General features: G+C 41.5%; 1 protein-coding gene across 1 annotated transcript in view; it reads left to right on the top strand.

The window, feature by feature from the left end:
• ahrra (aryl-hydrocarbon receptor repressor a) overlaps positions 1-10,943 on the top strand; it is a 76,507-nt gene extending 65,564 nt beyond the window's left edge. The window contains exons 6-9 of the mRNA XM_049565735.1: positions 3,079-3,217; positions 3,546-3,679; positions 5,024-5,232; positions 7,734-10,943. Of these exons, the coding sequence (XP_049421692.1) occupies positions 3,079-3,217; positions 3,546-3,679; positions 5,024-5,232; positions 7,734-8,877 (1,626 nt within the window). The 3' untranslated portion in view covers positions 8,878-10,943. The remainder of the gene's footprint in view (positions 1-3,078; positions 3,218-3,545; positions 3,680-5,023; positions 5,233-7,733) is intronic.
• The last annotated feature ends 4,982 nt before the right edge of the window (positions 10,944-15,925 follow it).

Below are 15,925 nucleotides of genomic sequence, written 5' to 3' on the forward strand. Positions count from 1 at the left end.
AGCATGCAGACATTTGCTAATAGCACTAAATATAAGGTGCAGCTCAACTCAAATTTATTCACAGAGCACATTTAAAAACAACTCACACTGACCATGGTGCTGTACAAAAGGAATAAGACGCTAAAAACCCACGCACAAGAGGCAACATAACTGTCAGGCACACAGCTCAAACATTCAGAGACACAACACACACGAGCACGCACCAGAGAAAGCCACATCATGGGGACTCAAACACTAATGAATAAAAGTAGGTTTAGAGCCTGGACTTAAAAGAGTCAATAGAAGGGGACAGATCTGATTGGGAGGGAGATGCTGTTCTACAGTTTGGGGGCAGACACAGCAAAGACATGATCATCTCTGAGCTTGAATCTGGAGCATGGGACAGCCAGGAGCCCCTGGTCAGCTGACCTGAGGGACCTGGGGGTAGAATAAGGGGTTAGGAGGGCTGCAGTGTAGGATGGGGCCAGACCATTAAGGGCTTTGTAAACAAACAGGAGAATGTTAAAATCAAGGAGCAGCTGAGGCTGATGGGAATGTCATGCGTCTGGTATGGTCATTACTCAAAGTACCGGACAAAGTGATATTTTGGGCTGATGATGGTGCCAGAAGAAAAATCAGGGGATCGCCAGTCTGCAAGATTAATCCTCGGAGGACTATGCATTTCTGTAGAAAATTCATGTCTATCCATCCAGTACCAAAGTAGTGAACCAACAAACAATCAAATTCACCTATTATTGCCAATATAACTACAATGGGTCATTTTAGTATTCAGAACATATAAGTCATAGTGAGACATTGTATGCAAAGAGGCTCTAAAACTCAATACGACTGGAATTAAGGCGGTGGAATCCCACATGCTGAGTACAGTATCGCCAAGAAAACCCACCAACAAATGTCAGGTATTTTTACCAGCTCTGTTCATTTCGGCGAAATTCTCTCAACCCTAAGTTATTTATGTTGGTTTGTGTTTTTCTTTCTCTTCAATTTTGGTTATTGTAAAATTGGTCATAAATTTCACTCTGAGTGGCATTAAAAAGTCTTAAATGTAACGTGCCTTGATCTGTAGGAACCCTGTAAATCAAATCTCTGCTCAATGTTGTCAATGCTGAGAACAAAGGATCAAAATGCAGCTGACTTTGAAAACATACTATATAAGAAACCTCATAGACTGAATGTGTTGTTGACAGTCAACAGTCTGTTCTTGTAGTATATAAAAAGATGAAAATCTTTCTGACTCACAGATCATCATGTTGTATTCAGGGACTGTCACCAAAACATTTTCTTAGCTTTTCCCACATGTTCAGTTCTTGCAAAGGAGCTATTGGTTGTTTTTAAGTCACATAGTTTGCCTCTAAGGCCTTGACAACATGTCACATAATTTTGAGCCCACAATTGTAGTCAGAAGGACACTTATCCCTAATATACCACAGGAAAAAAAGAAAGGAGAAGGCTTCACTAAGTAGCACCACAAGAAAGCCCCGGAGAAGAGCAGAAAACCTCCACTGGCCTTTGATCCCATTTGTTACTGGGGCAGTTAGCCTTTGAAGGTCAGCGAAAATATCACTTATTCTCCATTTTTTTCCCCTCTTCTTTTCCTCTCTGCGTTTTTTACGAGAAACATAAACAATAGTCACTCGATCCGTCTGTCTGCCTGACTGCCGGTAGGGAACCAAACCACAGGACGAAGCGCCCGCCGAAGACGGTGGGAACAGATTGTGTTTTCAGAGGCAGGCGATCAAAAACCCTCGCGTGCCACCAGTGTGGAAATTATGGAGAGAGCACAGGGAGGAGGGAGTGAGGGAAGAGGAGAAGGTTGAACATTTTAGTGAGGAATCTGTCATGGAATGACAGAAAGCAAAGCTATTGCTGGAAAAGAGAGAGAGGCATGACGAGAGTGGGCTGGAACCCGACTCACTCTGTGTATGTGTGTGTGTGTGTGGATGGGGAGGGCAAGCTGGGCTGGACTGCTGTTCGGGAGCTGGTGTCACGCGATGTTTGACAAACACAGCTGCCCTCACTGGCCCTACAGCTGCCCTTAGACTGTTACTGTACTGAGTAAAATGCTCCTGCATGTGAATATGTGCACATACAAGTGTGCGGGTATGAGTCTGTAAGTACAGTACTTTCCTTGTGTGTGTGATGGGGCAAGTTAGCATGCTTCCTGGGAATCCTGAGGCAGACTGAGTGTATCAGAGCAGCAACAGGAATCCCCCCCCCTCAAAACTGCAGCTACCAGCTGCAAGGATGGCAGCAAACACAGCGGTCCAAAGTCAGTCTGCGGACAATGCTGTGAACACGCAATCTCATGTTCCTTAAAAGCACAGACACACCAGTGGCAACGAAGGTCAACTGATGCGTCACTTCACGTCGCCTGTGCCAAAAAGTCGCACTTGAACACACTGCAAAGACTACAACCAACAGCCAACTAGCACGCACATTCTGCACCTGCGTGAGAGGAAATAACTCCCCACACCAGCATGTATTTGTCATTAAAAAAGGGAAACCAGAAGACCAACTGGACGGATTCAAGACACTAGTTAGCCAGTTAGCATATTAACAACAAAACCGGATGTTAAAAGAACAAAGCATATTTACTGGGCTGCAGCAAACAATAACACAACTATGAAACATTTCTGCTAATGAGCTCAATGGCTACAAACATGATCTTACCTCATATAACAAGTTTGTCTTGATCTCGCTCCCTCTTGGCTTTAGAAGGTTTTTTGCTTTCCTTACTTCCCTGTTCTTGTGCACTGAGCTGAACTGCCAATCAATGTGATTTCTTTCAACAACAGGCACCATTGTCTCCCACGCCTATTCAACACACTGATTTGGCAGAAAAAAAGCCATCAAGGACCAACTAGTTCTAACTGTGCAGGACTTACCGCCAAAACTGAGGCGACAGACACTCACCGACAGCCAACCATTGGCTTGGTGTTTCAGGGCCCTAAGACTTTCAGGAGATGATATTGAAAACAAAAAAAGTCTTAAACTAGAAATGTCTCTGACAGTCATGACAATACAAACTTACAGATTTCCTTGACAAACATACTAAACTCAACTGAATTTTCCACACAGACTGACGTGATGCACCAGAATGTGTTCGACTACATCCACATAGACGACCGTCAGGAGTTCAGACGCCAGCTCCACTGGGCCATGTGTCCTCCACAGGGGACGCCGACACACCAGGACCACCAGCTAGCTGCAGGGACTGGTGGGTAGCTTACTGAGAGGGGATGAAAGTTCCCATGGGCATAATGTTCTGCTAAAATGTGCATATGGTGACATCATATTGAATATTTTAATTACAATTTGATTGTGAAGTTCTGGTGGTCACTTTTGAGGCACATCTAGACTATGTCATCAGTATAGCGACTGACACGTTGCCAGAAATCCTCACAAGGAAATGCACCTATATTTTATGTTTTATTGATTGCTCTACATGTTCTTTTACCCATTTTGCATAACTGAGGCACATGGTAGGTTTGCCACACAAAAAATTAAATACATTTTTCCGCTCATTCATCTTTCTTACATTTCAGGTGAGGACTTTGTAGTGAGCAGCCTGTTCCATTCTCCGGAAGCAGGGGGAATTTCTCCTGAGCTCTCCTGCTTTCTCAACAGATGTTTCATTGCCAGAGTCCGATGCCTCTTGGACAGCACCTCTGGATTCTTGGTGAGTGGTCTGAACCAAACTGCCGGCTGAACTGCACAGTAACTTAAGTTTCAAATGCATTAAAGTTTATGCAAACAGAAAAGTGTTTGAGAATATGCAGTGAAAATTAAACATGGAGTAATTGTTGCCCACTCTCTGGGAGAAGACCCAGGCCTATAAAAGTGTTACGACCCCTTTGGTACAGCAACACTTTATTTTTAATTGTAGTGCGTACCGTTATTTATAGTTGTACTGCAAGGCATTATGAGGTAATTGGGTGCCTGGACACAGCGGCAGAATAGGAGCTTGGTTCATCCCTCATGGCTGTGACTGGAGTGGTTTGGAGAACAGCAGTGGAAAAGCTAGAGGCCCTGATGACAGAGCAATAAGAGTATGGGTTTGGACCATTTCATCAGGGTCACTGGAGTTTACTGTCACCAAGTCCGCTCTGGTTGCACCGAGGTTGGCTGCACAACAGAAATTCTAGATGGCAGTTTTATACTGGAAGCACTTGTAGCCAAGTAGTGAGCAAATACTGGTGAGATGCTTTCCTGACCAGTCAACGTAATTGCAGTAACGACACAATAATTGTGAAGTAATGCAGAGTAATCATTCTGCGAGCAGTAAAAAGGCCAGAAATTCATCCTTCCCCATTAAAGGAATAAAATTTAATTAGCTTTATTGAACCTGCTGCTTAGCCACCTGCTGGTCCAGACAGAAAAAAAACCTCAATACTAATAAAATTCCCAACACCATCAACTGTCCTTTGTTTTTAGTGCTAATTAGCAAATGTTAACATGCTAACAGGCTAAACTAAGATAGTGCACCTGGTATCTACCTCAAATTACCTGCTAAATATCAGCATGTAAGCATTGTAACTGTTGCTGTGTTCAGGTGAAACTTGTGAGTTTATATTTACGACATGGGTATTCCTGAAGACAAACCTGTGAACTCAGGACTCTCAGAAAATGTACAATTGCAAGATCCTACACACCACAATGGAGGGGCAGGGAGTTCATATGGTCTCTTTTCATGAACACGTTAAACACGACCTCACTGGAACGCGGCATGCAAGTTTGTTAGCATACTGATGTTAGCATTTAGCTCAAAGCACCACTGTGCATCCGCAGTCTCAAAGGACTGCTACCTGTAGACTCTTAGTACGGTTTGAATACTAATGCATGCAATGTGATATTATAACTTTCAAGGGACATGAAAAAATATTACTGCTAATTCTGTTCTATATTAATCTGTGTAGACATGCAGAGAAAAAAACATGCCAGACTTTTCAAAGAGCACTGGATATATACATATAAACCATTGGATATGTTCAAACCTGTAAATTCTTTTTCTCTTCTGCCACAGACTATGCAGTTTCAGGGTCGGTTGAAGTTCCTCCACGGTCAGAAAAAGAAGTCAGCCTCCGGGGCTCCGATGCCTCCCCAGCTGGCTCTGTTCTGCATAGGTGTCCCCCTCCTACTGCCCTCCATCACAGAGATGAAAATGAAGAACATGTTAATGCGAGGGAAGACCAAGGGAGGAGGTGGAGGGATTATCTCTGCACTGGAGCATGGGTAAGAGACCATCATCACACCATCATACATGAGCAAAATGCTTGCAACTTTAACTAAAGTTGGAGTTGGAGGGGTGATGTATATTCACACTGTTCACACTGTATCCACTCGTTTTAATTGGGGTGCTATACTGTAATTAAAGGTCAAGCTTTTTAACACAAACTTGATGCCTCAGACACCACTGGTTCAAACTTGAGGTTTGATGCATTTTGGCAGCTTGTTATATCCTCTAAAGATTGCCAGATTTGCCTGATGGGGGAGCTAGAAGTAAAGGTCAAAATTTTAAACCTTGAAAGGCCACAGTCACTACATCATCAGTTTAGTTATGATGCACATTGTCACCGGTCAGCACAGAGTTCCCCTCGTAATTTGTAAGAGTTATCATGTAAAAACATACTTAGTCACTGCCTTGCCTAAGCTCGGTGAGACAGGGTGACGCAAAAACATATTCAAAACAGAGTCAGAGTGATGAAAACCTGCATGTGCATCAACGCTCCTGATCTGTTTAATCATTTTTTAGTTTATTTCCCAGAGATAGCAGCTTATTACCCAGCAACAGTTTCATGAACACCCAAGCATTTACCCTGGGGCCCAGTTACCAACACAAACATAAGCCCTGTCCTCACCCAGCGGACTCTGACACCAAACCAAACAAGTGCTGGACGCCTTACCTGTGGCCAATTAGGAGCAAATACATGCCTCAGCTTGGATAAGGCCCTCTGTGCTTCATGCATCATTAACAACTTCGGGAGGCTGAGAGGCCAAGTGTTGAGCTGTAGTCAGGGAGCAGAGCCCTACCACCCCCTCTGCTGTTCATTCCCTCTCAGCATCATCCAGGTTCCTGTAGAAAAATGCCAATTACTTATAAGAGGACAGCATGTTGGCTGGTTGGGAGGCCATGAAGCTTATAGGGCTGAGTCTCCAGTATGAGAATATATATTTATATAATATATACACATGGCACAAGGAAAATTACTTCAGGTTAGCTAATATGAAAAGCATCTTCTCACATAACACAGTGGGGTCAGTGTTTAATGAGTCATTTGAGGAAGCAGAGAGAAGCAAAACTGGTGAAACAAGAGAAGTAAAAAAAACATGTTTTAAGGGAATACTACAACCCCAAAAGGATCGTTTATACATCAGTTACTGACCAACATGTTACCTTGACTTTGTGAAGTGTTTCTCTATGCTTCCACAATGAATAAGGAATCCAAAAACTGACAAAATTTGGAAGTGACAGGCGTGGGAGAGTGACAGCAGAATTCCTGGCCAATGAATGACCCTGGAGGCAGGATTTCAATGGAATGCACAAGGAGAGTTTAAACGCACACACTTGTTCCAGCCTGCTAATTGTCTGTGCATCAGAATTTTTATGTTGAAGTGTTTTAAATAGTAGGGTTTTTTGGGAAGTACTGATCATAGGACTGGATAAATGAGACTTGGATTAAACTGTGCGAGCTGTGTGAGAGTTTGTGAAAAGATGTTTTCATATAGTCTTGCTGTTGTTAAACGCGGACTCCATGTACTCCAATCCATCAGTAATTTTCTTGTACACCTATGAGGCATGCGAAATAACATGTTGTTGGCAAATTTAGCGTAACATAGGAGTAAATGTTACACAAATGGGCATTTTGGGTGTTGAGCAACATTTGTCATTTTAACCAGGAGGTTGAAATGGAATTTTTTCATAATGAGAAATAAGATCATCTTGATGAGCTCAGCAAAAAGTTCAGTCACATTTCTGAAGAATATGGATTTGCTACATCGACCTTCTTCTAAAATAATGAAAGCATGAAAAATGGCCAAAATTAGCTGACACCAGTGATGGATTTCTCATCACTAACAACGATGAAATATGCCCACGTGTAATAGAAAGCCACTGAATTGAACTCCGTCGGTGAAATTTAACTCAATCCATATTGTATTTGTATGTGTAAGTGTGCAAAGTACACTGTGGTTTCATGTTAGTCTTATTGACAGCCTCCACTTTCATATTTATCAGCATATATACTTTATAGTTAGAAATCTAATATGTTTTGGGGTCTTGATCACTGAATACTCTAAGCGTGAATGAAGATAAACAGCACTGTTCTGTCTGTAATCTTGAAGTGTGGGCCATCATTGATCTTTGGATCTTTGGGTTATGGATGTTGACTCTGTTCTCAGTTTTCAGATGAGACAGATTTTGGAAAAGATGAGTCACTTTTGGAATGATTCCCTCATGAACTAAAGTGAACCAAACCAAGATATTTGGGCTTTGAGTCATTCATCAATCAGTAGAAAAAACATTGTTTGTAGATATTCCCATATGGATATCTAGGCGGACCAATGAAATTTCAAGAGACCACCTCTTCTTCAATGTCCTCAAGGACTACAGAAACTTTGTATAATCTACACTGATTTATTTGACTTTTTGTTTTGTGACTAATGATCTCATTCTCCTCTTCTTGATCCTCCTCTCCTCCCTGCCCCACTTTCCATGCCATCCCTCTCCCTCACAGTGAGCGAGGGGAGCACCTCCGGAGGCACTCCTTCAGTGGGGGAATGGGTGACATTGCAGACCCTCTCCTCCTGTCCTGTCCCACTCCTGGCGCTACCCAGCGGGGTCACCACACTCCCTGGACCCCCCTCTCCAAAGACAACCTCAAGTACCGCCCTGAGGGTTACTACAACCAGGAGGAGCCCCTCAACTTCTGCAAATCCACCATGGCTTCCCATAAAGGTGTCAGCCCAGGCCTGGGCGGTGGTTGGCCTCTGCGGCCAAACTCAGGCCCCCTCAGAACGGGCCAGGGTGTTGGCTACATCACCTCTAACCGTATGAACAAGGCCGGCCAGTACGGGAAGCCATACCGCCTTTCCCCCAGCTGCCAGAGCAGCAGAGGAGCTGAGGTTTTTGTCTCTAAACTCTACGGAAACGTCCAGATTCCCACAGACCCAGATGCATACTGCGTGGACCTGGTGAAGAATGAGAACGGCTATGGGGAGTGCTATGAAGGCCACCTGATGTCCGAGATGCCAATCAAGGTAGAGCACGACTCGGACTCTGAGAATGGCTGCGATGCCTATGGGCGACCCTGGGCTTGCCGTGACCCAGAGGCCATCGAACGTCGCTATGGTAACGGGGTATATGACCAGAGCTCAAGCCTCCATCTCAAATCAGAGGCAGATTATTATGATCCGCAGTACTCGCCCTGTCAACGAGGGAAAGCAGGAATCAGCCCACCGTACAACAACGGCAACTATCAGAACTATGCAGTCAACAACAGCGGGAACACAACCGGACGGCTGTTAAAATGTGACAAAGACTTGGGCAATAACAATGACAACAGCCAGTTTAGTCCTCAGAGACTCTCTCACTCAGACTCTCTATGCAGCAACCAATCAGTCAACCTCATGGACTCACACATCTACCCACAGGACCCACACAAGGCCTACATGCACCCGGACTACAACAAGCACGGCACTTACGAGTTCAAAGGTCACGGCCTGGTCCATTCGATCAAGCAGGAGCCCATGGACTCCCCACCATGGTCTGAGAGCGCTCACGACATAAACCAGTCCATGATGGTTGGTCCAAGGAACATTATGCCATGTGTCATGAGCACAGGGCACCACAAATCTAGTCCCTACATTTATATGCCATAAGAGTGATTGGTGCAAAAACGTCATCAGATAATTTCACACACTGACACAGACACAAACACATACACACACTCAAGCAATCAGTGTGCTTTAAAGTACTTTGCATTGCGCCACATGCACCAGCATTACAAAAGGATTCCCAGGATGTCAACATGTAAAAGACTTCTTCTGTTTGATGAAGATGTCATAAATAAGGCTCAGGTTCTAGTGTTAGTGTTGTGACAATCAAACGTAAATACTTTGAATCCAGTTTATGGATAGATGATTTTTGTTTTTAAGAAATACATTTTGTAGTTGGTTCCTAGCACTTTTGAATTCAGTGACAATGAGACAAATGATGTCTAGAAACACCATTTCATTTTGTTTTATGTGTTGTGTACACCTGGCTTTTGTGGGAGGAACAAAGATTTTGTTGTAAAAAGAGACTTTTTTGTTTTTACGTTGTACACAAGAGATGATTTAGACCTACTGCTGGTTTTATCAATGGAGATGGCTGATTATGAGAGCACACTTCCAAGGTGGTCATAAAAACTTAAAGGATAATCTGCCTTGATGGTAGTTTTGCATGTTTTAGTGCTTTAACTATAAAACACCTACCTATTTCATTACTGCCCCCAGTGATGTGTGAATGAAATCTACTAGTTTCTATGCATTTTAGACTTGTGTTAAAATCAACTCCCAAGACTTGAAACTTAATCAGTTGCAGTAAAAATAATGTTTGGTCACAGTTACATATATGTTGCATGAAAATGCTTTTGCAACCAGGGTCTGTTTAGAAAACACTCCTCATTCCTGCATTCAAGGACTCTGATATCAAATACTGAGCATTTTTAATGCTTGGCACAACCAAATTCATATGATCTTTTTCAAAACAGCTTTGTTTACTCAAAATCTGTGTTGTGAATTTGATATTCCAAGAGCATAGCATACAATGCAATGCTTGGACAGTTAAAAAGTTCTTGCAAATGCAGAATTCTTTGGAAAAATTATGCAACTTGAAGTTACTGGACCAAAACATGTAAAACTATTGGCCAAAGCTTTAAATATTTTCATTACATCATTTAAAAAAAAAAAAACAACCTAAACTAGTAACTGATAAATCATATAAAGGCATACATGAGGGGGCACAGGATGTAGGATAACAAACACTCAGCCACCACCTGTGGTTCAAGCATGTGCTCCTTGACCTCCTTGTGTAACAGATGAATGATCACACTAGAATTGCCCTTAAATAACAGGACCTAAGATGAACATGGACCTAAGAAAGATGGTCTGCGCCAGTTGAACGACTATATTAATTATCAATTGAAGGTTTGCTTGGACAAGGTAGAAGTGTTTGTTTAAATTGAAGGAAAAGAAGGCAGTCTGTTGTTAAAAGGTTCAGTGTTGATTCTTCTTTAAATGCACACAATAATTTTATCATTTTAAGTCATGCAACACCTGTCGAACATAAAAATTATTTATGTGATTTTATGTCAAAGCTAATGTTGTACAGTTTTGATTAACATTTCAAACTAAAAGCAGAATATCTCACTGCAGATAAGACACATTTCCTTTGAAATGAATATACACTTTTCATGTTGTCTTTTGAGTCCGAAAACATCAGACGTTGTCTTCACAATCAATATTTTTGCACAAATAAATTAAAAGCACCAAATTGATTCAATGTCAGAGTCTCAGTTCTGTGAAGCTACTGTTGTAGTTTCTAAATTGCACTACTGGGAGTAGTTCAGTCGAAGTTCAGCCTACCCAGACGAGTTTTTGAGTCGACACGCACAACTGTACATGGTGTCACTGTTTTGAATTTGTCTTTTTCTCTTTGTGTGTGTTCATTTCAATAAATGTTTGATGATTGGTATTTATTGTAAGAGGCAAAAGTGTATAATTTAAAAAAAAAAACTACAGTTTTGAAGGCTTTTCTGTTTCACTAAGGTAAATAAATATGGCTTTTTTTTTCTTGCGATCTTTTTGATAAATGTCATACTTGTCTCATGGAGGAGGTAGCTGCAAGGTAGCGAACACAGTGTACATATGCAGTGTCTTCCAATGTTTCTACGTGTTTTTGCAAACGGGACTTATCTATTAAAAGACTTTTCTTTATATGGAAACACTGGGTGAAGTGTTGTTCTTTTGGCATTAGGCAGATAATAAACATGGCAACAAAATACTGCCAGCTTGTTGGACAAGTAACAGGCAGATGTGGGAGTAAGTTACACATGTGCAGGTCACGAATCTCAACCTTCAAATCTGAAGCAGGTGCCAAATCACAAGTCAAGTCATTAAATGAGCCAATAAACTAATAAATTAGCTAAAAGGACACATTCCTGTACCTTTCTCTGTGGGACTTATAGTGACTGATGAATGTGTTGTAGTGGTTGTGTCACTGATTTTTGGGCTACAGATCTTTCCCACCACTGTTCTTTTCTTACTGCCATCATTGACAACATAATGCTTGAATCCAAATTTTATTATTTTTGGATGAGTCCTCTCCATGATAGCTGCCTCTTGGCTGGCCTCTGTTGGTCTGCAGCATCTTTATAAGTTGCCAGGTTTTTGCTTGTTCCTCTAGAAATCATCAGGGGTCTCATTTAAAAAACAATGCATAGCATTCATACTTAAAATATACATATGGACCAAAGCCAAAAATGGTGTTTGCCAAAAGCACTCAGTATTTTCTACATCAAGTCTGTTTTTATACATCACAAATGGTATACACCTTTTTCAAGCCTTGTTTTGTGTGTACACAGTGTTTATAAGTGAGACACTAGATCATGTTTCAAAAACAAATCACAACAAATATTTGATTTCTAAAAAGTAAAGTCCCTCTGTGTCATCTGTTTCACGTCCAAGTCAAGTCCCAAGTCATGAATACGTAGTCAAAGTCAAGTCGAGTCTTTTATCTAAGTTAGTCAAAAAAGTCTCAAGTCCTCAAATTGCAACTCCAGTCCGACTCAAGTCAAGTCATGTGACTCAAGTCTTCCACCACTGGTAATAGGGCTAGCTATCGTTTAAAAAATGATGATACTAGTACCAGCATTTACACCCTTAAAGTGAAATCGATACCAATAGAGTATTTGATTTGATACCTTTTTTTGTACTTCTTTTAAAATCCGTCATGTAAATGAAACCATTGAGTTGAAAAAAAAAATCTGTAAGATGTCACAGGAGTGTAGTATAGCCACTTTAAAACATTTTGGTGACATCGCACAACACTGGCCTGCCAACTCCATCAAAAATGCCGTGCTCGACTTCACCACATCACAGACTGTATGGGTTGAAGTTGCTGCAATAGTGGACCAATCACATGTCGCAACAAATCTAAGAACACTTGTTGGCTGTGGGCAAAATCATAAAAACAGTAATTACTTTCTAGATTTCAGTATAAAAAAGATCGAATGCAGGTATCATCTGAGTGGAGGAGTTTCAATACTACTTACTACTGGGTTATTTTGGTTGACACCCTAAAGCAGGGATACTCAGCATGGTTTGCTCAGGGGCCACTTTTGCAAAATGATGGGAAGCCATGGGCCAGTTAATAAGCAAACATTAATATACATATATATATATATATATATATATATATATATATATATATATATATATAAATAAATAATTAGGGGCTCCTCCCCTGGCCTTTTTATGTGCTTTGACATCTTATTTACTAGTTAAGTACAAAAAATAAATTAAAAGCCTGTTCCCAATTAAACACCCGGTCTCTTTTACTGGCCAGGTGTAGCAACATATCTTGACAAATAAATGCCTGCCTCAATTAGACACCCAGCTACCAAGCAGTTCATTTTTATAGAGGTTCTTTCGGATGTATAAAACCGGACTGTCGATTACCCACTTGAGCTAACATTAGTTAGGTGCTTAGATCGCGGATATAAGTATAAATGTTTAAACTTTTGTCAATATGGAGATGCTACACATTGTTAGCTGGGTTCAGTTAATTTTACTGAAACTATGAGCACCAGAGAAAACCGTTATTAATTCAGATTTACCGGCATGAGTAAAAAACAAGTGGTGTCTCTGTCCCTGTGAAGCTGTCAGAGTCAGAATATGTGTTCATTCATTGATTACCCGGTGAGTAATTTATATTCCTTTAGTCTGTAAGGGTCCACCGCTCAAAAGAATATGAATATTATACAGCTGTAAATGACAAGAATTTGTGTTAATCATTCCTATTTGCCATAGGTGAGTGAAAGCAAACAGCACCATGTAGAGTGTAACTTTGTGAAAGAATTGTACAAACCACCTGACCAAAACAACTGTTGCAGTCCTCTGCAAAAGCTTGGTACAATGTGCAAAGGGCTTTGTCACAGGATAAATATACTTACACCAGAGCTAAGTTTTTTTTTTTTAGCAATGTCAAATCAGTATCGTAGAGCTAAAATTAAATAATATGAAAGTACAAAGTAGAGAACAACACGGTCACTGTGCTTATCTAATGGTTTCCTGCTCTCATGAACACTTTCCAAAATGAAAAATTGCCATATTCTACTCTTCAGTTAACGTCCTTGTCTCTTTAGTAGCTTCTGAATTTTTCACGTACACCAAATGTGGTCTCATCCTTCAGATTTGTGTCTCTATTAATAATAAATACTCAGCAGAACAGGATACAGAGTATCTCTAGCCACATTGCCTGTATGATTAATGTGCTGTAAAGTTGGCATGACAGCTCCTTCACACGATCTGGGAAACTCAACACCAGTCTCTCACCACTGTCTAGGACAAGGGTTAGAGCCAGGGGGAATGTTGGCATCCACGGAGAGGTATAGGGCAAGAACAGAAGCAGGGAACAAGGAGAGACAGAGATGTAACCTTAAAGCTATGGTTAAGCCCTGGTCTTCAGATTCCCAGTAGAGCCAGACTCTATCCTACTAGGTAGTTAATTGTATTCACTTGGCACATCGGCCTTAAAATAGTCCTTGAACATTCACTATGTTCTTTATCCAGTATTCCTCCCTCTGAACAGAGAAGCCACTTCAAATTCACTGTAATCAGTGGAATAGTGTGCAGCATTTTTCTGGTTCCCTTGTTTGAATGTTGTATTATAAGAGAGAGAATCAGCTTTTTGATCATGAAACATTGCTAGATTATATTAGAGGCCAAATAAAGAGTCCAGAATGGTAATTTTTTGACACAGTGATGAATAATAAGTCTATGCAGCCTCACTTACAAATGACTTTTCGCCCTTTGTGGAGGTGTTAAAGACCTTAACAGTGAATAGATCAGTTTATTGGGGCGGCAGTAGCTCAGTTGTTAGGGACTTGGGTTGGGAACTGGAGGTCTCAAGTCCCCATCCAGATGGGGACTTGAGACAACATGGAGTGTGGACTGGTAGCTGGAGAGGTGCCAGTTCACCTCCTGGGCGCTGCCAAGGTTCCCTTGAGCAAGGCACCGCACCGCCTCCTGCTTGGGCCGCCTGTCCAAGACAGCCCCCTCGCTCTGACATCTCTTCATTTAATGCATGTAGGTCCTGTTTGTGCATGAGTGTGTATTTGGAGCCCGGTCTCACTCCAAAGTTGTTGAAATCCAGCGCTTGGGCAGTGACTTGCAGCATCAGAAACCAATGAAAAAAGGCTTCCTTTAACATCGGCATGATACGTGGCCAGTTGCTGTTATAGTTTAATGGTGCCCCGCAGTGTCAGGGGGAAACGTGGTGGGAGAAGGACAAAAGTTAAGGCTGCAAAAGTCCAACTGGAGCGAGCGGGAGGGGTGGTGATGTGTCCAACAAACACCAACTTTCACCCGAGAGAGCAGTGTTTGTGTCCCATGCGTGTTTGTTGTTGAAGAAAAAAAGGTGTCAGTTCACAGTGTGGTACAGACGTAGTGCGTTTATTTTGGAAGAGACTGTATGTAAACTTTAAATTTCCTGTGAAAATGGAAGTGTCTTTTGGAAGAAGACAATGCATGTAACAGGCAGAACTTGACACGGTGTCCCAGAACGCCAACAACCAATTCACCCAGGGTACCCTGCACATCCTATGTGAACATGGAAAGTCTGTGCCTGTGTCTGAGCCTGTGTGTATATGACAACAGAGTGAAAAAAATTGAGTTTCCCCTCAGGGATTAATAAAGTGTATCTTCTTCTTCTTCTATACCATTTCAGCTTGATATACAAATATTTTCCATTTCTAAAGTCGAGCTGGCCATCAGAAAGCCATCTAATTTGCTCATATTATATGTAAATTAGGTCAAAGGAAACTTCTAGAGTCATGTGGTTGCAGATAATAGGGCACAAAATATAGGTTTAGGAACAGAGCAAATTGTGGGCGACTAACAATTACGAGACTGGAACATGGAAACTATGTGTTAAAACAAGAAAATTAACTGAAATCACACCATGGGAGTAGCTACTGGAGGAGTGGTGCTGTATTGTGCAGAACTATTTGGCATCATGGCCATACTGAAAACCGCAGGTTATGTGACACCCTGGGACTCAGTGCTTTAATGCAACTGTAACACTGAGAAACACACACATTAAATAATTGCTCTTTGATTTATTACAATTCACTCCCAGGTCCAGTATAAATAGCAACAGTAATATAATATTATTGTCATTACATTGCTTGGGCGCTTTGCCAAGTAGAGCCAAAGAAAGACGATGATACGCATGACTGGAAATGAGAGAAGTTAACCCAGCCATGTATCTTGAGTTGACCTCTGACCTCTATAGACATTAGAAGAACATAGTGCCAGTGGAGTTTGTACCTCAGAGTCTTGCTTGAACACTTTAGCACGTTTCACTTGCCATTTTCCTCCTGCCAAACAGTTCCTGACAAGAAAACAGAATTTAGATTTTGTATAATTGTACTCGTCTCGTATAAACGTCTCCCGCTGATTCCACAGCTATCGTCATTCCTCTCTCTAATCCCTCGCAGAAGCTTGTGTTTGTTTCACCGCAGTCAGAGAATAGCTTATAGGGAATTACAGGATACACAAGGATCAGTTAGTGTGGGCATTTTACTTATTGGGATGATTGTGAGTGTGTGCATGTGTACAAATGTGTGCATTTGCATGCTTGTATAGTGAGTAAGTACCAGATAGC

This window comes from Epinephelus fuscoguttatus, linkage group LG21 (genome assembly GCF_011397635.1).
Source record: "Epinephelus fuscoguttatus linkage group LG21, E.fuscoguttatus.final_Chr_v1".
NCBI lineage: Eukaryota > Metazoa > Chordata > Actinopteri > Perciformes > Serranidae > Epinephelus > Epinephelus fuscoguttatus.